This window comes from Cricetulus griseus, chromosome 5, assembly GCF_003668045.3.
Source record: "Cricetulus griseus strain 17A/GY chromosome 5, alternate assembly CriGri-PICRH-1.0, whole genome shotgun sequence".
Taxonomy (NCBI): domain Eukaryota; kingdom Metazoa; phylum Chordata; class Mammalia; order Rodentia; family Cricetidae; genus Cricetulus; species Cricetulus griseus.
Window position 1 is genome coordinate 183,127,033 of NC_048598.1, and position 23,423 is coordinate 183,150,455.

Sequence of the window (23,423 nt, forward strand, 5' to 3'; positions counted from 1 at the left end):
AACAACAGCTGTGGCTGGTACATACTCAGATGCAAAGAAAAGCAAGACTTACTTCAAAGTTATACTTCTTCATCTGGTTGAGGTGTCGGCAGTACAGGTAGAGCATGCCAATGCTGCTGCCCACCGCAATGTAGTCGCTGTTGGCGTCCAGGGCTGTGAGATAGACCAGAAGAGAGCGAAAGCCCCTCTGGATCTTTGTGGGAATGGCATTGAGGAGATAGTACAAAGGGCAGAATTCTCGGAATGTGACAGGTTCTGATATCGATGCCATGGTCAAGGTTTCCAAGGATGTTCTTCAGGCAGAAGGACTGTTTATGCATCATCTAGGGAAACCTGCAGGCTACAGAATACAGCAGCATTGTAACTTTCAATGCCCAGTCATACCAAAAGTAGTAAAGTCCAGTAGTGGGAACATGATATTTTCAACAGGTAAGAATCGTGGCTGGCGATGGCTTAGTGGTTAAAAGCATGTAACCCTGTTGCAGAACACTCAAGTCTAGTTCCCAGCACTCATGTCAGGCAGCCCACAACCCCTGTACCAGCTCCACAGGGCCTCATGCCCTATTCTAGCCACCATTCATATTGCACTCACACGCACATCCTTCAAACAGACACAGGCATATACACATAATTTAAAATAAAAATAAACTGCAGACACGGGGACAGCTCAGTGGTTAAAAGCACTAGGTGTTCTTCCAGAGGACCTGGGTTGAATCCCCAGCACCCTCATCATGCCTCAGTCATCCGACTCCAGTCCCAGGGGACTGAAGCTCTCTTTTGGCCTCTCTAGGCAGAGCATGCACATGCTACGGACTTACACGCAGGCAAACCCATACACATGAGATAATAATAACATAATCATGAAAAACGACAGAAATCTTTACAAAAAGGAATGCCAGTTGGAGCTTAAACAGGGAAAGTAAGAGGGGAGCGAGACACCTTCACCATTTTAGTCCCAAATGCAACTAAAGCGTGTCAGGAGACAGATCTCTCAAGCGGCCTCCGCCACTCCGGTGTGCACTGTCCTTTTCCCAAGCACCTCTCCCCCGCCCCTTCCTCGTTGCTTCGATAACCGACACTTCTGAGTTTCCTATTACTATATGGTTGAGTGACTGAGTCCTTAGCACTCTTCTGATAAGGTGCACCCCACCCATTCTCACCTAATGGTCTTGAATGACCTCTCTCGGTACCACTGAGCTTTTGCCCTGACAAAGGAGCTCAACAAATGGGTGTCTGCTAACCCTGGCCACTCACCACAGCACAACACTCCTATCCTGCATGCCACCTGCTTTGCTTTGTCTACATGTCCTCTTGCTCTCCTGCACACGTAAGCATGTATGTACACACACACACACACACACACACACACACACACACACACACACACACACACACAGCTCTGAAAGTCTCATGACCGCAGAGGCCACAACACCTCCCTTACCCCCTCTAGAACCAGCATCAGAAAAGGGCTAGGAATGTCTGAGGCACTGAGCAGGTACACATTGAGCAAATGAACGAATGATGAGAGATGGTGACAGACAGGGAAAGACTGAGTGACAGGAATGGAACAGCATCAAATATCATCTTTTGCTCAAGGTTGGGAAATTTCCAGTTTCCAAGCATCTTCAGATTCTTTATTTAATAGTTGCAACAGCCAATACAGTAAAGTTCCACGGTAGAGAAACATCCTGAAAGTAACTAATAATAACAATTGTAACTGTGTCCTTGATCATTAGGGGTTTAATTGAAACATTCTTTTAGCAGAAGCCAAGGCTCTAGAAGGTTCACAAGTCTGCCCAAGCCACAAAAGTAGCTCAACAGAAATCTAAATTGTGAGAGATAAACTGCCCAAATGCTAGCAGATCACAAATTTATAGTGTTTAGCTATAGTGTATAGCTAAGAGATGTCTATTCTCTGAATCAGCCTACACAAGCACCCAGAAAGTGGGCAAGACCCAAAGGATCCAGCAATCAAATGTAAATGGCATGGCTGGCAGGCAAAGCCAGTTAGCTACTGGCTACCACCTTTCAAAGCAGGTAAACCATGTAGGGCCACAAGGCACTGAAGACAAAGGAGCAGGAGTAATAACAATGCTGCAGGGTATGGAGCCCAGCACTGTGAGGCGTCCCACGTGGAGGCCATCCTGGGCTACACAGTGGACACAGTGGACTAAATTAATAAATAATTAACACAGGGGACTCAGTGGACTAAATTAATAAATAAATAACACAGGGGACCCTGACGAAAGAAACAAAGAAAGAAAGAAAGAAAGAAAGAAAGAAAGAAAGGAAGGAAGGAAGGAGCAGCACATTATATGGATCAACTAAAACTCTCTTAACATAAATGTTGTGATTTTACCATCATAAACAGCACAGATACATATCCAAGCATATTCTTGGGAACCATTTTTAAAGATATTTTATTTTAAAAAATTATTATTATTGTTATTATTATTGTTATTGTTATTATTATATAGGTATGGGTGTTTTGCCTGCATGTATATCTGTGTACCATGTGTGTGCCTGGTGTCTGCAGAGGCCAGAAGAGGGCATTGAATGCAGAAGTTACAGACAATTGTGAGCCACTGTATCCTGGGAATCAGGCTTAGGTCCCTCTGCAAGAGCAACAAGTACTCTTAAAGGGTGAACCATCTCTCCAGCCCCCGTTTTAATTTTTCATTGTGTGTCTATGTGTCTGTGTATATACACACCTGTGTACGCACTTGCACTCAAAGGTGCCATTGGAAACCAGAAGAGGGTTCAGTGTCTCTGGAATCAGAGCTGAAAGAGGTTGTGAGTCACTTGAAATAGATGCTGGGAACCTAACTCAGGTCCTCTGCAAGAGCAGCAAGTGCTCTTAGCCACTAAGCCATTTCTCCAGACCCTTAGATACATTTCAAAAGGTGGAAAAAGGCTGGTCTAGTGGAAGTAAACTCGTAATATTAACAGGGGCTTCAAGAGGTGAAAACCTTGAAATGCATTACCAAACTGTCTTACACAGCTGTCATAATGATTTATGCTTTAAACATGTTTCTCCAAAGGACTTTTCGAGGTCAGTAAGTCACAGAACCCACGAGTAAGACAGCAGGAGGCCCACTGAATCTGTTTAGGTGGGGTTCTGGGAGAACTCAGCACCAGGTCTGTGCCTTTGACCTAATGGGCAGATGGGAAATGGGCTGAAGCTGACCCCGACAAAACCGGCCAACAGAAAAGGTGTGTCTGGGTGGGCTGGGCACAAATCAAGAGCTGTTGCCTCCCTGTCCTGTGATACACTTGATAGAAACTACTTAGACTGAAGGAACACTCCCGCCTGGCGTTTTATATTCCACACGAGCCTAAAGGTGCATTGTGCCCTCCCTCCCTCAGGTTCAGACCCACTGCCTAATTAAACACAGACTTTCTGCTGTAGAAAAGCAGCAGCACACTGGAGTGGCTAATGACATCAGAAGGGGAAAGGACTGCGGCTGAAATCCCAATGACATCCTAAGATCAGCTATGGAACCCTGGGGAAATTACTTAATGGCTCTAGGTTGCCATTTACCCCTGTGAAAATGGTTAAGAATATAAGCCAGGACGGCGGCACACATCTGTGCCTGGTGGTGTAATGGTGCTACCAAAATGAACTTCCTGCAGGTGGCCACAGATCTGAAGTAGACAGCACCAAAGGCAGACTGAATCAAGGGCTGTCCAGGCTGAAACCCTGATGCTCCCTAGTCCTCAGCCCCTCCCTTGTGCTCACCTCCACTCAATTCCGAGCACTAACGCCAAGCACCCCTTCTCCCCATCAGGCTTCATGACTCACCATCCCTCTCCCAGAATCATCTCCGTCCACAGACGGGGCTTCCTCTCATCTCTGGGGCCGAGCGGAAACACTGTCACTACAGAAAGGTCACTTCTGACTATCCTCTTCTGGGAGAAGGGATGCCAGGCTTTGTTTAGCACAGAGTAGATGTCTATAAATATTTGCTGAATGAAGAAATAAAATGTCAGCTTCTAGTCTTATTGAGAAAGAATATTCTCAATACAATCTCCTTCCCTCTGTCCTGCCTCTGTTTTTTTTCTCTTCTTGCTAGGAAAGAGGTCCACCACTGTGCTACACCCCAGCCCTTTTATTCCAGTCTTTAGGATAAATAATGCTAGGGCCAGGGAGAAGGCTCAGCAGGTGAGAGCACTTGTTGCTCTTCCAGAGGACACGGATTTGGTTCTCAGCACCCACCCACCCACATGGCAGCTCACAACTGCCTGTTAACTCCAGTGCCAAGGGATCTGATGCCTCTTCTGTCCTCTCCAGGCATTGCATGTACATGGTCGAATACAGACAAGCAGGCACATATAAATGAAAATAAATTTAAAATATGTAAGCAATACTCCCTTGGCTATGAGTATTTTAGTTTAAAACCCAAAAGTCAAGTTAAAAACAAAAGTTGTGGCTAGAGAGACAGATCAGTGGTTAAGAGTACTTGCTAAAAAGAGTTTTAGAGGATCTGACTTTAAGTACCTTCTTAAGGTGGCTCACAACTTCTTGTAATTCCAGCTCCAGAGGATCTAACACCCTCTCTTGTCCTCCATAGGCACCCACATACAGGTGGAAAACACAAAAATAGGCACACACATAAAGCTTTAAAAAAAAAAATGATAATTTTCTCCCCATCCCCCATCAATTCTATAAACATAGAAGGTGGACTACATCCAAAAATCATTTTGTTTTTTGGATTTTTGGTTTTATGAGACAGGGTTTCTCTGTGGCTTTGGAGGCTGTCCTGGAACTCACTCTGGAGACCAGGCTGGTCTCGAACTCACAAGTGCTGGGATTAAAGGCGTGAGCCCACCAACGCCCAGCCTTCTAACCATCATTTTAATGAGCATTTCCCAAACCTAGAGCTAGGAGTAACCCAGAATTTTACACCCAGCAGTACAATTGTCACATGTCACCACAGGCTCTGATAACACTTGCATCTCAAGGACCTTCTCTAAACGCAATACAAAGTAACAATTAGGTTTCCTGCTTTTTTTTTTTTCCTTTTTCTTTTTTGACAGTCTCACTAGCCAGTGGTTGTCAAACTTCTTCCAAGTGCTGGGATTACAGGCATGGAACATACCTAGCTTTTTTGGCCCCATGGCTTCTTATTCTTTGTAGGTTTTTTTTTTTTTGGTTTGGTTTCATTTCTCTCTGTAGCTCTGGATGTCCCGGAACTTGTTATGTAGACCACGCTGGCCTTGAACTCAAAAGATCCGCCTGCCTCTGCCCCCTGAATGCTGGGATTAAAGGCGCGTGCCACCACCACCTGGCTTCTTATTCTTTAATTATAATTGTTACGCGCGCGCGGTGCGCGCGCGTGTGTGTGTGTGTGTGTGTAAGTTTGTAAATACAATCTGTTAAGATCATTTGCTGCAACCACACCTAGCTCTTACAGTCCATCTTTATTTTGGCTTTTAAGCTACTTATTCATTTGTTTTGAGGAAGAGTCTCACACTATAGTTTTGGCTGTCCTAGAACTCCCAGGGGCCATCTAGCTTAGCATCATGTCTGCTGGGAGTACAAGCATACACCACCATGGCCAGCTGAGGTGTTAAGCTTTGATAGTACAATGCAAAGGGACAGGGAACAATTTCTCTCACACATGAAATGCTGTTACTCTCTGCTTCTAGCCCTGCTGGCCAGCCAACTGTTCACAGGTTAAGCCGGACCCAAGCATTGAAACCAGACATCTGAACAAAGCACTGTATCTGACTTCATGGCCATCTACATGTTCTGTAAATTGTAAATATTTATTTATTTATTTATTTATTGGGTGTGCGTGTGAGAGAGAGATGTGCATATGTAGGTGTACTTGTACCACAGTTTATGTGTGGAAACCAGGACAACATTGTGGACTCAGTTCTCTTTGTCCTCCTTTACATGGGTTCCAGGAACCGAACTCAAGTCACCAGGTTTGCAAGGCCAGTGTCCTTACCCCGTGAGGCATCAGCTCATGGGAGGCAAAGGAAAATTACTGCCATAAATTCAAGGCCAGCTCGGCCTACACTGACAGGTCACAAACCCAATCAAAGTTTAAACAGCCAGATTCTGTCAACCTCCACCCCCTACCAACAAACAAAAACAAAAACACAAACTAACAGTACAGTACTATCAACACTGAGCACATATTTGTTGGGTTAATCTCTCAAAAACCCTGTGCTAAAGCTGGGGTTGGTGGCGTGCCTTTAGTCCCAGCACTCAGGAGGCAGGCAGATCTCTGAGTTCGAGGCCAGCCTGATCTACAGAGCAAGTTCCAGGATAGGCTCCAAAGCTACACAGAGAAACCCTGTCTCGAAAAACCAATAAATAAATAAATAAATAAACAAACAAACCTGTGCTAACCCAGGTATGGTGGTGTATACCTCTAATTCCAGCCCTCAGGAGGCTGAGGCAATAGGATCTTAGCAAGTCTGTGGGATTATAGTGAGATCCTGTCCCCAAAACAAAACAAACAAAAAACTATGCCACGTTGTTCCAAGACCTTAGCAAAGATTCACTAGAGCTTTCATAACCAGATCCAAAGCATACGTTCACGGGAGACATACATTCTGAACTTGCTTCTATCTCAACAAGTCATTAAAAAATAAATAAATAAAAATGAAAAAACACCTAATTTCTGGCTCCTGATTCTCCTAAGCTCCCTCTGTGTCAATACTGGCAGAATTTGACCCCAAAGACCATTTTTATTATTTGTACAGCCATCTCCTAAACCATTCCTCACCAACTCAATCAACTTCCAAATTCAATCAACTTCCGCCTGCTTCCTTCCCTTTCCCCATTAAGTTCCAGCAGCCGTTTGGTTCAGATTATATAGAGGTCAGTGAAAAGGGACCCTCCTCAACCCCAGAGGATAACTTCCTAAGAAAAACCTGAAAGCAAGCCCAACAGAAACCAGTCTTCCATTGAAAACGACAATGTGGAGACATCAAAACAAACCTGGTTGGGGCTGGAGAGGTAGCTCAACCCCTGGTAGCTCTTCCAGAGGACCAGAGTTCAATTCCCAGGACCCACATGGCAGTTCACTTCAGTTCTGAGGGGTCTGATGCCTTCTCCTCACCTCTGCAGGCCTACTGCACACATGTGCTGCAGAGACATGCGTCCACAGAAAACGCCCATACACATAAAACAAGTTTCTAAACTTAAGAAAACGACCTGATAGAAGAAGACTGCGTTATTTCATCCTCCCCAGCCCTGGTTCCCCAAGCCCTCCCTGAAAATGAAAATCAAACAGGATTCTCAGGTTTGAAATCTCAAGAGCCAGGCTACAACCTCCCTGAGGGTAGTGGCTGTGTGAAGAGTAAGCCACACATCCCTAAGGCCTGGTACAGCAGCTGGCATAGGTGGACCCTAGTAAACAGGCGATGAGTGAACAAACATGGGCTCTTAAGTCAGGTTATAAAACAAACGAAAGTGTGTATCATCAGCATTACAGCTACGTGGGAGAAGGTACAAAAAGGGTTGCAGCTTAGAAGACAGAAATCTGGTGACACAGGGCTGGAGCAACTTTATACGTGGGACCTGGCTTTCCCGAAGCCCCCCTCTCCAAAAGTTTTTAAAATCCTGGCTGCAAAGGATCTTTCCGGGCAATGACAAAACGACACGCCTCACGTTCTGCCAACAAATGGGACAGAAAAATCCCTGAATATTAGTGAGGAGGAGGAGGAGGAGGCGGCGGCACAAAGGGCAGGAAAAAGCGGTGAAGTTGGGAAGGGAAACCACAGCAATGGGAAGCCAGAGGCTTGAGAAGGGACTAGAGGGGAAAGCTGCCAGGCCAGCAGAGCCACGGTGGGTGACAGCGGCGACAAACTACCCTTTATGGAGATCATTCCGCCAGACCCCCGTACTTACCTGAGCGTGCACCGACCCAGTTAATCCTCCGCCACCCCAAGATAAAAACTCATCACCTCCACTCCGCGGATGACAAAAGTGACGCTCGGAAGCGGACCCTGGCTCCAGCACACGGGTGGGAAGGGGAAGCGCGGCGACCTGACCTCGGGTCTGACCCGGGGTCACCCCATCATTCTCGAACCCTCGCTGCCCACTGGCTCTCCGAGGAGGCATCCATTCGCCTGTGCATTTCATTCACCAACACTTACTCAACTCCCGTGGCCGCCCGCCCGAGCCGGCTGCCCGGCGCTGCCGGTGGGCGAGGGTCGGGGGACCGAGGAGCCGGGAGCCCGCCGCCCCGGGATGCAGGGTGGGGCAGGAGGGGAGGAGGAGCGAGGGCGGCGGGGCTGGGGGCGCGCGCGCGCGGCCCGGGCCGGTGTGCGAGCGAGCGAGCGAGCGAGCGCCGGCCGCGACGCCCGGTGCCCCGCACGGACGCGGGCTGTGACGGACGCGCTGCGTGCGTGCTTGCGTGCGTGCGTGCGTGCGTGTGGCGGCCGGCGGACGCGGACGCGGCTGTGGAGACTCCGGCAGGCACGGGCGGCTCTGCGGGAGGGGGCGGGCGTCGGGGACGCCGCAGCGCGCGCCCGCCCGCACTCACCTCCCGCGGCCGCTCCCCGGGAGGAGGCAGGATGGACTCCGGGCCGCGGGGGCTGCCGGGAGCCCGTTGCCAGGGCAACGGGTCGGGCCTCGCGCTCCGCGGAAGGCTGGAGCGGCCGAGCCACAGGTGTGGGCGGACCCGCTTGGGCGGAAGTGACGCCACTTCCTCAGCCCGCGGGCGGGGCTTCGGGTCTCCCGGCTGAGAGCTCCGGGCTGTGGACCGCATGGAAGGTGCGTGCGGGGGGCCGTGACTCCCCGGTTCCGGGGGGAGGCTGCGGGTCGGTGAGGGGTGTGAGTGTGGTGATGTGCGGGAAGTGCTCGTCAGAGGTGACGCTCGGGACCCCCGCTGAGGGACGAACACAGGCGGTTGGAGCACTTCCTCCATGTAGCATGTTTGGTTCCGCTTGTTACTTACTGTGTGTGCAAGCTGTGGTTGGACTCAGTCCAGCCGGGAGCGTAGTAGGCATTGAGCAGGTCAACAGATTGACGCGTGGAGGTGACGGCAGCCCAAGTGGGAGGTGACAGATGTCGACTTCAGTGGTGCCTAATGTAGCCCGGGGGGTGCTTGACGACTTCTTGGTGGAACTGTTCAAATCTGCCTCCTGTTGCTATGGTAAAACACCGCGACTAAAAAAAACAACTGGGGAAGGAAAGGGTTTATTTGGTTTACCCTTCCAGGTCACAGTCCTTCACAGAGGGAAATCGGTAGGGACCAAGCGTGAGCAGAGGCAGGGACAACGAAGGGAAGGCTGCTTACTGTCTTGCTTTGCAGCTCTCTCCCACTGCTAGCTAGCTTGCTTTCTCTTTCTAAGATTTTATTTATTATTTTATGTGTTTGCCTGCATTTATGTGAGTGCATCACATGTATGTAGTGTCCACCGAGGCCAGAGAGGACATAGTATCCCCTGGAATTGGAAACTGCAGCCTTTTGTGAGGCTATGTGGGTGCTGAGTCCGCCAAAAGACCAGGAAGTGCTCTTAACTTCTGAGCCATCCCCAGCGCCTCAGATAGTCTTATACAGCCCAGGACCATTTGCCCAAAGTGTAGGCTAGGCACTTTTACATCATTTATCACACAGACAATTCTTCAATTGTGGCTCTCCCCAAGTATGTCAAGTTAACAGGAAAACTAAGCAGGGCAATGACTTTTTGTTGGTTTCATTTTTGCATTTTAACTATTGCAAATATACTTATTGCAACTTACACATAAGTTAAAATGATATACAAGTAGAATTTTAGCTATAAATTTTCCGCATTTAAATTTTTGCATCAGAAGAAATGAGTCTCAAAATATACTAGTCCCCAAATGAAGGTAAAGTTAAATTATAAAAAAATGAAATCTGAAGCTAGAGAGATGGCTTAGCAGTTAAGAGCACTTCCTGCTCTTCTAGAGCATTGGTGTTTGGCCCCACATGAGGCAGCTGACAAACACCTATAACCCTAGCTCCAGGAGATCTTGGCAGGCCCTCCCTCAGAGGCATACACACAGTCATATACAAACAAATCTCTAAAATCTGATCATTTAGATGGCAAGATACAAATAAGCATTACCACATTACATTTCACCTGTATACATAAGCCTTTCATGTTACCATATTGACACTTACAGCAACATTATAAGATTTTAACATAGGGAATATTCTAAGGATTTTCTTTCCTTAGACGTTTTCTTTCATGGGAGGGGGCTTTAACACTTGAGATTGAAATAAAAATGGCAAGAATTCTGTTATTCTCCTCCGGTCCAATTTTTTTAAATAGTTCATTCTGTACTCATTGCCATCTGGTCCTTTATTTAGTAGGGAAATACATAGGAATATTTAAATTTTTATTTATTTAATTAGCTTACAAAGTAGCAGGTTTCTTTATGGCATTTTCATACTTCTACTTATCTCCTCTTGATCTTCCACTTTCAGATCATATGTGGGAGTATTTTAAACCAGTTTTACTTACTTTGGTAGTGAGGGTAGAACGTAACCCTCACCATTGTGTTCCAAGCTCATTCACTGCTCTTTCATCCTGTGTGGCTCTGGTTGTGTCAGCCCCTCCTTGTTTGGCAGTTTTTCTCCATTTCAGCCTGGCAGTGTTGCTTTGTACTGTTTGTTATACTCACCAAGTTCATGGCCCATGCTGACTCCCTTTCCCTGGCTTCTTATCATTCATACCTCAGCTTAGGATACCTTAGGTTCACACAAAATCCTCATTTCATTTTTTATTTATATTTAACCACACAATCCTGCTACATAGCCCACATGAACCTCTTCTTAACTCACAGTGGTTCTCTGGTCTTGAACTCTTGGTAATCTTGCTTCAGTCTCTTGAGCACTAGGAATAAAGTCTGTGCCATGACATCTGGCTTCCTGTTCCATTTCTTTTTTTTTTTTTAAGATTTTATTTATTTATTATGTAACCAACAATCTGCTTCCATGTATATCTGCACACCAGAAGAGGGCACCAGATCTCATAAGGGATAGTTGTGAGCCACCATGTGGTTGCTGGGAATTGAACTCAGGACCTCTGGAAGAGCAGTCAGTGCTCTTAACCTCTGAGCCATCTCTCCAGCCTCCCTGTCCATTTCTTACAAGTTACTTATAATCTGAACTGGTAAAACCATTTATATGAATATAGTTTGACTCTCTTTTGGAAGGTAATTGCCGTGGGAAAAGGCCCTAGTCTCATGCAGTAGCCTACCAATATTTGTTAGTTGTTTAAGCCAAGAATGAATGAAAAAAATCAATACATTCAAAAGCAGAGGTATGGGCTAGGTATGGTTGTACAGGCTGCAATCCAAGCTACTTGGAAGACCGAGGCAGGAAGATAGAAAGGTCAAAGTCTGTCTAAGAAATGAAATAGCTTCTGCCTGCCTGGACAACTTGGTGATATTCCCATACAGTAAAATGGGCTGGGGCATGCACAGAGGGGCATTCACAGGGCCTTAGTTTAGTCCCCAATACCACTAAAACAAAGAAGAATAGCCCTAAAGAAAACTGAGTTAACTAGGTGAGTGAACACACACAAACGGTTTATGTGATCCAGGTTGGAATGGTACAGAGCTGGCACAGGCGTACAGAGTAAATAAAGACCATGTTGGAGAAGGAATGGACAGACATGGCTACTAGTAATAGGCCTTGTGATACAGGTTGTTATGTGTCAGGACCTCACAGCCTCATACATTATTTACATACTTTGTTTTGTTTTTTTGAGACAGGGTCTCACTATGTAGCCCTGGCCAGCCTGGAACTCTGTATGTAGATCAGGCTGCCCCAAACTCATGTGTATCCACTTTTAACAACCCTGTGGAGCAGATGCTGTTTTATCACCACTCTGCAGATGAGAACATAGAAGGTCCAAGAGATTGACAAATACATTTATACTCAGAGCTATGATTCATGCCCAGGAAGCATGGTCCTCCAAGGGTAGCCTCCGAGGCATGCAGCTGTCGTGTGTCCTGGATTCCTCCCAGCTGTGAGATGGCTATGTGGGTTCTAAGTTGACAAGGCAGCACACACACTCTGCTCTTGGTCTTGCTTTCCTTGGACAGTGGGATCAGATGAGTCTTCGATGGGCGGCCCTAGCTTACGGAAGGAGCTTCCCGGAGTTCTGCCTGGAGGTGGAAGGCTGGAAGTGGGGAGTGATGAGTCTTGAAGCCGTGTTGCAGGCAGGAGCATGGATTTCTCCCCACTCCTATGCAGAGCAGCGCAGCCTGGCAAGATCTCCTCTCCATGCCCAGTGTCCCACTTGCTCAGTATATGATGTGATGAGCTTTCAGGAGTCAAAAGGCCTGGAAGAAGATGGCTGGAATACGTATAGTCAAATCTAGATGATCTCATAGGAGAGAGAATGGGACCACTGATGTGTTAGCACAAAGTCACAGTTTTACTTGTTTCTGACTCTTAAAGTAGACAAGGTGCTGTGACGTACACCTTTAATCCCAGCACTGGAGAGACAGGAGCACCAGGATCTGTGAGTTCAAGGCCAGCTGGGGCTACATTTGAGACCCATGGAGCCATGAGCTGAGAACATCCTCTTGGTTTCTGGGACATTGGTTTGTCCAGTTTGTGTGGCATTTCAGACCATTTTACTATGGAGGGCTGTGGTCATGTGTTCCTTAACAGTCGTGTTTCTCTTGGTCCCTATCAGCAAAGACTCTTGGAATTGCAACACCCAGAAAACCCGTCTTATCTGTCAGTGCAAGAAAAATTAAGGACAATGCAGCTGATTGGCATAACTTAATCCTGAAATGGGAAAGCCTCAGTGATGCCGGTTTTACCACCGCGAGCAATATTGCCAACCTAAAAGTCAGCTTGTTGTAAGTACATTCGGAGTTCCCACACTCTGTATTTAACCACTGGGTGCAGGAGTCAAGAGGGTGAGAATTTATTGGTGTAAATAAGTAAAATAAAATATTTAACCAAAAGAATGGCGAAATGATACATACAAATATGAGCCATACATATACATTTAAATGCAAGTGTTGGTAGGATGTGCTGAAAAGGCAAAGACAGGAGGATTACAAATTTGACACTGGGCCATAGGCATGGCTTAGTGCCACCAAGCCTGATGAGTTCAGTCACTGCAACCCACGGGGTAGAAGGAAAGAACCAAACTACTGCAAGTTGTCCTTCCCTGTCACACCGTGGCATAAATGTGCCCATTCCTATATACACACAAGTAAATGTGAAAATAAATAGATTATGCTACATATTGTTTACAACTGTTGATAATGTTATAAAAAGATTGGAAAGAGGAAGACGCAGACCCATCACATTGTCTTGCGGGAATGTGGGGTGGCAAGTAAATGGGATTTCATGCTGCTGGCTGCCGTTTGTCCTCACCTCCCTTCCACTTATTGATTTTGCTTGGTTGCTTTATGGTTCTTTTTGAAATAGTTTCCCTCCCTGAGGCTGGCCCTGAACCCCATGTATTCTTCCTGCCTCCGTCTCCTAAGTGCTGGGTTATGTGTGTGCATCGCAGGACCTCACTGTCTGCCCAGGTTAATCTCACACTGGTGGGCTGATTTTCTGCCTCAGCCTCCCTAAGGAGTTGGAACCACAGATGGGCACCATTGCACCCAGTTCATTTTTTTGTCCCTTTTTGTTTGTATACATGGCTATTTTGTCTGCGTGTACGTCTGTGTACAGCTTGTGTGTCTGTTGCACACAGAGGCCAGAATAGAGCATTACCCTGAAACTAGAATTGCATGTGAGCTGTCACGTGGGTGCTGGGAACAAACCTGGGTCTTCTGGAAAAGCAGTCAGTGCTCTCAGTAGCTAAGCCTAATTTCTCCAGACCTTACTGCTATTATTGTTTTTTAGACTTAGTAACTTTATTTTGTGTGTATGAATGTTTTGCCTGCATGTATGTATGCGCATCATGTAGGTGCAGTGCCTAAAAAGGCCAAAAGGGGGCATCGGATGCTCTGAAACTGAAGTAACAGACAGCTGTGAGCCCCAATATGGACACTAAGAATGGAACTTAGGTGCTCTGACAGAGTAGCAAGTGCTCTTAACCACTGAGACGTCCCTCCAGCCTCCATCCTTTATTTGTTTTGAGACAGGGACTTATGTAAGGCCCAGGCAGCCCTCAGACTCACTGTGTGGTTAAAATGACCTTCATTCTGCCTTCTCTCAAGGGCTAGAATATATTTATAGGTGTGTGCCACCACCTCCAGCTTCATTTTTTTTCTAAAAAAGACAAAGTAGGGGTGGGGAGACTAGAGAAATGACTCTTGAGGTTAAGAGTATTTTCTACTCTACTACCCAGGAACTGGGTTCAGTTCCTAGCATCCCCCTGGCAGTTCACAGCTGCCCTCTTCTGGTCTCTATGCATACACATAGTACACATACCTATAAACAGACACACAAATACACGTACACGCAAATTTTTTTTAAAAATGAATAGAAAGCTGGATGGAACAAATGATGGTGCACACCATTTAATTCCAGCACTTGGGAGACAGAGGCAGGCAGATCTCTGTGAGTTTGAGACCAGCCTGGTCTACAGAGTGAGTTCTAGGACAGCCAGGGCTACACAGAGAAACCCTGTCATGAAAAACTAAAACCAAAAAAAGAAAAAAGAAAAGAAAAGGAAAAAGTGAAGACAAAGGAAAAGGAAACAAGTATGGTGGCTCATTCCTTCAGTTCCAGCATTTGGGAGGCAGAGGCAATTGGATCTCGTGAGTTTGAGACTGGCCTGGACTACAGAGCAAGTTCTAAGCCATAGTGAGGCCCTATCTTAAATAAAAAGAAAATAAAAAAGCTGGGCGTTGGTGGCACACACCTTTAATCCCAGCACTCGAGAGGCAGAGGCAAGCGGATCTCTGTGAGTTCGAGGCCACCCTGGTCTACAGAGAGAGTTCCAGGACAATCTCCAAAGCAGTACAGAAAAACCCTGTCTCAAAAAACCAAAAAAAAAAAAAAAAAAGACAAAGGAGGAGTTGGAACTCATAATGCAAACATGAAGACCTAAGTTCAAACTTCAGCACCCAGTGTGTGTTTGTAATCCCTGCACTGAAGCAGAAGACACAGGCCTCCGTCCCAGCCTAGTCTGTGCCCCAGGTCCCAGTGATTAGAAAGCATGTCTTCAAAAATGTCGATGGTGGCCAGGCATGGTGGCTCATGCCTTTCATCCTAGCACTTGGGAGGCAGAAGCAGGCGGCTCTCTCTATGAGTTTGTTTGCTGGGAATTGAACTCAGGTCCTCTGGAAGAACAGTCAGTGCTTTTAACCGCTGAGCCATCTCTCCTGCCCTCTCTATGAGTTTGAAGTCAGCCTGCTCTATAGAGTGAGTTCCAGCACAGATAGGGTTGTTACACAGAGAAACCCTGTCTCAAAACAAAGAAACAAACAAGGTGGATGACTCCTTAGGAACACCAGAGGCTAACACCTGGTTTCGTATGCACCGTGGCAAGGTAGCATACATCACAGTGGATGCTCATGGCCAGGACCAGAAAGAAGATACTGGGATCCCAAAATCCTATGAAGGGTATGCCCTCACACAGATAGAAGCCTCCCTTAATGGTTGCACCTCCAACTAACAGCACCAGAGACTGAAAAACCAAGCCTTCAGTGTCCACAACGTATGGATCGCAGACTTCAGTTTAAGAACCATTCGCCAACCCTTGACTCCTTCAGGAAACTACCCGCATCTTATGCATCTTTGTGCAAGCAGCATTAAGCCCTACACCAAGGATGCCTCGTGGCTAGACCTGCCTTCCCCCAGTACCGAGTTGAGTGGCCAGGGCTGGGGTCTAGCTTAGCAGTAGAGCATTTGCAGCACACTGGAGGCCCTCAGTTCTGTCCCAACCAATGGATGTGCCCGCGGTGTGTGTGAATAAGCATCTACTATAATGACATTTGCAATATGCATGTCAAATGTCTACCGTGATTATGTGGGTGGTGGCTTTTATAGGATTCATTATAACAGAATGAGGTAAAGGGATCCCCACGCCTTTTTGTTTTGTTTTCTTTTTTTGAGGCAGGGGCTCATTGACTAGCCAGGCTGACTGTGAACTCCTCCTCTTCAAGCCCTGTCAACAAGCATGAGGTGAGTTTAAAGTGTGTCATTTGCACCCATTGTTTTCTGCTTTGTCCAGGAGTAAAGAGAAGGTTGAATTAGAGAGCAGCAGCCCCGCTTCCAGTGAGAAGGAAGAAAAGACGAGTCAGGACTACAGTGAGGAGCTTGAAGCACTGTGTGAGCAGCTGCAGGCCACCTTGGATGGCTTGGTAAGACCTAACTAACAGTGCCGGTCATCTACATCACTGTCACTCAAACCCAGTGGCACCATTTGGGGTTTGCTTGACAATGGGGGCATTCAAAACTGCCAAAGACCCTTTCTCTCCTTAGCCTTTTTCCACCTACCTAACAAATCCTGATGCTCCTAAGATGCTGTCTGGTACATTGTCCTGGGCAGTTTCAACCACCTCAAGGGCCCATCAAGTAAATATTTAGGCTTTGAGGGCCAGACCATCTGTGTCATAGTGACTTTTCCATACTGCCACACAACACCAGACATACCATTCTTCAGGTTGTGATCCAAATTAACTGTATTTCTTGTTCAGATTGTTTGCACTCTGACATTGGGAGTTCTGCCTAAAGTACTCTTCATAGTAATGTTCTGCTTTGGGAATTTTTGACATTTCTTTACTGACTAGCATTGAAAGCTGTTCTGGGCTGGCTTTGCACATTTCCTGCCTCTGTCCCAGAGTCAGCCTTTTTTTCCCCAAGGGGCCCAGGAAAGTCCTGTTAGAAACCTGTTAGCTCTGAGGCTACAGAGAGGTTTCAAGTGTTGAGAGTACTTGCTGCTCACAACTGTCTCTAACTCCAGCTCCAGGGAATCCAGTACCCAGTTGTGGCCTCCATAGGCACCTGCCCACACAAATGATGAAATAAATCTTACTAGAGAAAGAAAGCTGTGTGTGCTAGCCATTGGTTAGAAGCTCTCTGCTCTGGTGACCCTGAACCTTTTGGTTTTCCGAGACAGGGTTTCTCTGTGTAGCTCTGGCTGTCCTGGCACTCGCTCTGTAGACCAGGCTGCCTTAAACTCACAGAGATCGCCTGCCTCCCAAGTGCTGGGATTAAAGGCTGGCGCCATCACCTGTTTGCTTGAATCTGTCTTAAAACTGTTTTAGAAATGTATTCTCATTCAGTGTTCAAACCCAGAAATTGGGTTTGGAGGTGAATGTTGCTTTTCATGTTTCCCCAGCCATTACAGAGGTTTGGCTTTACATGTCTCTTCCTGGGGGGGGGGGGGCAATGCAGCCTTTCCCCTAAGCTGTGGTCTATGTTACTGTGGGGAGACACTACAGATGCTGGTGGGTGAGTATAGGCTGTGCTTACATTGTCAGCTCAACAAAGCACAGACAGATGTGACTTTGTCTCTGTTGGTGGCCGACTGCAGGTATGACAGGCTAGGGCCTCCAGATTTTCCTCCTTGAATCCTTCTAAGCTTTTCTAGAATTAGGAGGGGTCGGGAAGGTGCCAGGGTGTGCAGACTTTTGTTCACAGCCATGGGTTCAGAAAGCACAGACCCTGTCCTGGCCCTGCTTCCCCACCTCAACCTTGAGAACCTTCCCATCAGCAATTGGAAATGATGGCGGTTAAGCCAAATGAAATATTGAACCTAAAATTATTTGAGAAGGAAGCGAGACCTTTTAAGATTAACAGTTGCTAAATTTAGTGTGTGCCACTTAAACCAGGGATGGATAGTTAGGAGGACCAAGTACAAGGACTTACGGTTTTGATACTGTATATTTCTTTTATCCCACCCCCCCCCAAGACACACCATAGTTAACTATACTCAGGAGTTAGACATTTTTAATAAACCTTTGCTACCTAAATCTACCACCCCAGTTAATTCTGTTTATCGTAATGGTCACTCATAACTAAGCAGGTGCTTCACTGCTGGTCATCCTTTGTCACCGTGTAGGCGGTGCTGGTGTTTGCTCCTGGGAGCTGATAGAGGACACCATTGCAGAGGGAGGGAGATCTGTGGGTTTCGAGTTCTCATTGTGCTCTTCTGTGTGGACAGGAGGCCCACAGAGGCTGCAGTGAACTCTAAGGCAGTCCATAAAAGACCGTCAGAAAGAAAGACATTCACTGAGTGCCTTTCTGCCTGTCTCACTCGGAACAGTGGCCCACTCTAGGATTCCTCCAGGTCTTTGGAGCTAAAACACTAGTGCTGCTTAGAAATCCTACTGAGATGGGACTCGGCAAGCTTTCTTCTCTCTGAGGCTTTGAAAATCCAGAGCTTAGTGCCAAAGTAATGCAAAGAAATGAAACCACAGCAACCACATGCCCCCCTACACACACATAGAAATCTGCTGTCTGGAGGTGATGGGGCGAGTTACTGGAATTTTAACCCCACCAGGACTATATATCGTAGTATTCAAATCTTTCATAGTTATTATATCTGAAATTAGAAATTCTAAGCAGTATTCTCATATTCCAAATTAATACCTTTTTCAGACTAAAATACAAATGAAAATGGAAAAGCTGTCTTCAACCACCAAAGGAATTTGTGAACTAGAAAATTATCATTACAGGGAAGAAAGTAACCGGCCCCTTCTGTTCCACACATGGCCCACGGCTTTCTTTTGTAAGTAGCTCTTCTAGAGGTGGTTTTGAGGGACATCAGCATCGGTTAGATCTAGTCCTTAGGAAAGGACATGGGGCATCTGTCTTTTAAAATATAAATTAATGAGCTGGGCAGTGGTGGCACACACCTTTAGTCCTAGCACTCAGGAGGCAGAGGCAGGGGGATCTCAGTGAGTTTGAGGCCAGCCTGGTCTACAAAGTTCCAGAACAGCTAGAACTGTTACATAGAGAAACCCTGTCTCAAAAAAAATCAAAACAACAAAAAAGATATAGATACATAATACAGATATTTAGCATGACAGTCTGTCCTAGTTAGGGTTTCTGTTGCTGTGATGAACACCATGACCAAAAGTGACTTGGGGAGGAAAGGGTTTATTTGACTGACACTTCCACATCACTGTTCATCACCGAAGGAAGTCAGGACAGGAACTCAACCAGGGCAGGAACCTGGAGGCAGGAGCTGGCGCAGAGGCCACGGAGGAGTGCTGCTCACTGGCTTCCTCTCCATGACTTGCTCAGCCTGCCATCTTACAGCACCCAGGACCACCAGCCCAAAGGTGGTACCACCCACAATGGGCTGGGCTCTCTCCCATCAGTCATTAAGAAAATGCCCCACAGCCAAACCTTATGGAGGCATTTTCTCAGCCAAGGCTCCCTCCTGAGACTCTAGCTTGTGTCAAGTTCACATAAACTAACCAGCAAATGGTGCAAACTGATAATCCCATTACTTGGGAGGTGGAGGCAGGAGGATCACAGCGAGTCTAAGGGCAGCCTGGGCTCCAGTGCAGGGCTAATGAAGCAGGTAGGATGGCTCAGCAGGTCAAGGCCCTTGCCACTGAGTCTGATGACCTGATTTTGACCACTAGAACCCACATGATAGTAGAACCAACAAATGGCCTGAAAGTTGCTCTCTGACCTATACACACACCATGGCATGTATACACACACACACAAAATAAATGCAGTATTTTTTAAAGTTAAGCTAGTTGATATTGGTTTGTATTTTAAGATGTATTTTATTTGTAACTATTTGTATCTGTGTGTAGGTATATGCACATACATGGAGTCCAGGGACCTTGGGTCCCCCTGGACTGTATGTAAACAGTCTTAATATGTATACTAGGCTGAACTGCTCTTCACTGTGTAACCAAAGCAGACCTCAAACTTGGAGCATTCCCCTGCTTCAGTCTTCCAAGAGTCTGGATGAGGTGACTCCTTACAGCCATTACAAGTTACTCAAGTGTTGTCGAATATTTATGTAAAGATGTGTTGTATTTGTTTAATTATGAAATAGATGTTTTGCTGTTTTACCTTGCCCCAGCCTAAGACTGAACAGCCAATAGCAAGGGAGGAGGTATAGGCAGAACTTCTGGGCAGGGATAGAAAGTATGAGGAGGAATTTAGGCTTGAGGAAGAAAGAAAAGGAGATGCTAGGAGCCAGCCACACAAACACAGAGGAAGCAGGAAAAAGTCTCCGTGTCTTTATTTGGGAGCTGGTTGGCAGCCCAGAGAAAACCCCAATTACACTCAAGGGTGTGTGGCCTTGTGCTTCCTACCAGCCAACTACCCTGGCTGGCCTGGCTTGGTCCTTCGTTACCCCAGTGCTATTCTGGTTTGTTCCGAGGAGAGTTTTCTGTGCTGGCTGAGGATGATCTGGTACTTCTCATCCTTCTGCCTCCCGTCTGTGCTTCTGCGTCCACATGCCGGGACTGCAATCATTCACCACCACACCCAGTTCGTGGGGCACCAGGGATTGAACCCGGGGCGTCACGCATGCTGGTACTCTACCAGATGAGTCACTTTGCCAGCTCTGACGCTGGCTTTTAACCGGGAGCCTGTGAAATCATGGCTTGAGTGTAGGAGAGTGCATTCTCACGCAGCCGCGGTGTCTGGTCTGTCGCAGATGAGGTCGCCCACCGGCTGTCTGACGCATACAAGAAGGAGCTGCTCCTGAAGCACACCATTGGTGCAGAGCTGGCCCATACGGACGACCGCAACCTCAGCCTGACCTACCTGTCCCTGTGGCTGCACCAGCCTTACATAGACAGTGACAGCAGACTGCAGCTGGAGAGCATGCTGCTCGAAACAGGGCACCGGGCCCTGTGACCCCCCGGCCACCGCAGGCCGGACAGTCATCTGCATGGGAACTCTTGTGCCCTGGGGCCTGCCACTGCAACCTCTGCAGACACAGAAGCCCTTGTGGAGCTCTCCCAGCCTGCCCTGTCCCAGGTCATCATGGGAGCACACGGAGTGAAATAAATTAGAAGAATGGCTGAGGAGCCTCATTTTGTAAACTGAGTGGATGGTACATATCACACCTGTGTAGACACCCCCGGTTTCCTATTTTTACTCTGTACCTAGCCACCTTTTTTGTTTGTTTCTTATGGTAGTGGAAATCAAACCCAGATCTCACACAAGCTGAATGCTTGACTACTGGGCCACATCCCCAACCTGAACCTAAAATTCCATGGACATTTGAAGTATAAAATCTTAGCACTTTTTAAGATTTTATTTTTACTGTATCTGTGTCTGTGTTACATGTACAGTTGACTAGGCCACAAAAGCAGTGAGATCCTTGGAGCCAGAGTTAAAGGTGGTCGTCACCCACCTGACCTGGTTACTAGGAACCAAACTCCAGCCCTCTGGAAGAGCAGTTCTATTAAATATATTCTATAATATATATATATATATTAATAAATGTATTTGTAAATATATATTTTTCACTTCTTTAGCATTAACTGAGTAGAGTTTGGTGTCATAGGGATGAAAACCACTTACCAAAAATTACTGCTGTTTGCATTTGGGACAAGCCAATAAAAAGATCAGTGATCACAACTGTTTACATCTGGAGCCTGGGTATTCTGTATCTGTTTAGCTTTCTTATAACTAAGTATATTACCCAAAGTTCATAGAGAACTTTGAATTCATCACCAAGGACTGCCTTAGTCAAATGACCTCAGGAAACACCCACTTCCACCTCTCCCAGTCCCTGCTAAGTGGGGGGCACATTAAGGCCACTGTTCCCATCTGGGGGTGGGCAAACTCAGACCTCTGCTCCCATCTGTCCCAGAAGGCATACTTGGGTCACATTTCTTCCTCCTTTGTCTGGGGAAGGGGCACACTTGGACTTTGGGTGTGGCTGCTCACCTTCTGCCTTGACACAGGGCCTCTTGTACACTGTTGTAAACACCAGAACAGCTAGACTGCAGGCTTCCAATTTCTGCTGTCTCAGCCTGTCTCCTGTAGATGCCATGGGACCTGCAAACACTTGTGCAGCCACTAATCTGGCTTTTTTAATGTGTTTTCTAGGGATCTGAACTTAGGTCATCGTATCAGGCTTGCACGATGAGTGCTATGCTGCTCTTCTTTTCCCAGATAAAGACACAGTCCAAGGTTCTGGCAACTCCCAAGTTGCATTTCTAGTCCAACTTGACTTAATGGAATCATGGGTGACACATGCACATGTGTGTACTTTTCTTTTTTTCCCCAGCCAGTTGCCTACAAAGTGCTCAGCTCTACAACACAGCTTACACACAAGTCACACATCAAATCCTCGGAGACTTTTGGGCCAGCAGAGAAGATAGACTTGCATCATGGCCACTTGAACAAAGGCCTGAGATGGCTTACAGGTAGAAAAGGGTTACTTTAAGCCAGGCAAGGTGACATGCACCTGTAATCTCAGCATTGGAGCCTGAAGCAGGAGAATTATGATTGTGAGACCAGCTTGGGATACACGGCACTTTTGTTTGTCTCAAAAACAAACAAAATTGGACTTATAAGATGGCTCAGGAGGTAAAAGCACTTGCTTCCAAAATGCTTCCCAGAAAAAAAGAAAATATGCCCAAAAGAAAAGACTACTTGCCAGGCTGTGGTGGTACACGCCTTTAATCCCAGCACTTGGGAGGCAGAGGCAGCCGGATCTCTGAGTTCGAGGCTAGCCTGGTCTCCAGAGTGAGTTCCAGGATACCCAGGGCTGTTAGACAGAAAAACCTGTCTTGAAAAACAAAACAAACAAAGGCTGCTTATGAAAGGGACATAGAGGAAAGAGGACTTCCCTCTATGCAAATTAGTTAGCATGGCAAAGCATTTAGAGCTAATCTTTCATAGGGTTGCTCTTTCCTCTTGTGTTTATTAAAATTTGTTCTGAAAGTGGGCGGGCACCCTGTAAGGGTTGCTACATAATAATTAGCATTTGGCTGACACCAGACAAGTGGTTTTGTGTGTAGGTCCGAGGCTAATAGACACAAAACCACTTCTCCCACTCCCCGAGAACCCAACAAGTCCTTAGGGTTCCCTCTCTCCCTTCCTTTTGCCTTCTGGGTCTGCAGACAGCCTGACTACTCATCAGCCATGTGTCATGCAACCGTCTCCCTCTGAACTCTAAGAAGGGACTACCCTCTACTATGTGAGCCGGAGCCCCTGCCATACTGTCTTAGAGGAAATGCTGGAGGATTTATACCATGGTTAGACCTTGTAGGACATTTCATGGGTTCTGTTTGTTTGAGACATGGCCTCGCTCTGTAGCCCCGGTTGTGCGGACACACGATACCATCTATAACTGAAGCAGTGTGTGGTACATGATGTCTACCTGCTGTGGAATTGTCCTTCTGTACACTGTGTGAATATATGTCGCTATGACTGGTTTAATAAACAAGGTGACTGGCCAATAGCTGAACAGGATAGTTAGGCAGGAAAGCCAAACTGAGAATGCTGGGATGAGGAAGGACAGAGCCAGATGGAAAATGACTGGGAAATGGGATAGAGGTAAAAGCCATAAGCCTCAGAGCAGCATAGATTAATAGACTTGGGTTAAACTGCAGGCTGGGGGGA

At 46.7% G+C, this 23,423-nt stretch overlaps 2 protein-coding genes across 12 annotated transcripts in view; one reads left to right on the forward strand and one right to left on the reverse strand.

Moving 5' to 3' along the window:
- Nucleotides 1-8,644, reverse strand: part of Tecpr2 (tectonin beta-propeller repeat containing 2) — a 90,659-nt gene extending 82,015 nt beyond the window's left edge. For 2 of the 11 annotated variants that reach the window (XM_027416612.2, XM_035445379.1), the window contains exons 1-2: nucleotides 8,505-8,644; nucleotides 53-340 (exon numbers count right to left, since the gene is read on the reverse strand). In XM_027416612.2, coding sequence (XP_027272413.1) covers nucleotides 53-271 — 219 coding nt within the window. In that variant the 5' untranslated portion in view covers nucleotides 272-340; nucleotides 8,505-8,644. The other 9 variants (XM_035445376.1, XM_035445375.1, XM_035445378.1 and 6 more) reach the window with 9 other exon arrangements.
- On the forward strand, nucleotides 8,589-21,435 carry Cinp (cyclin dependent kinase 2 interacting protein). Its single transcript, XM_027416619.2, has 5 exons — nucleotides 8,589-8,734; nucleotides 12,640-12,808; nucleotides 16,093-16,222; nucleotides 18,465-18,594; nucleotides 20,497-21,435. Exons 1-5 carry the CDS (start codon nucleotides 8,728-8,730, stop codon nucleotides 20,697-20,699), a joined length of 639 nt encoding a protein of 212 aa, XP_027272420.1. The 5' UTR covers nucleotides 8,589-8,727; the 3' UTR covers nucleotides 20,700-21,435.
- The last annotated feature ends 1,988 nt before the right edge of the window (nucleotides 21,436-23,423 follow it).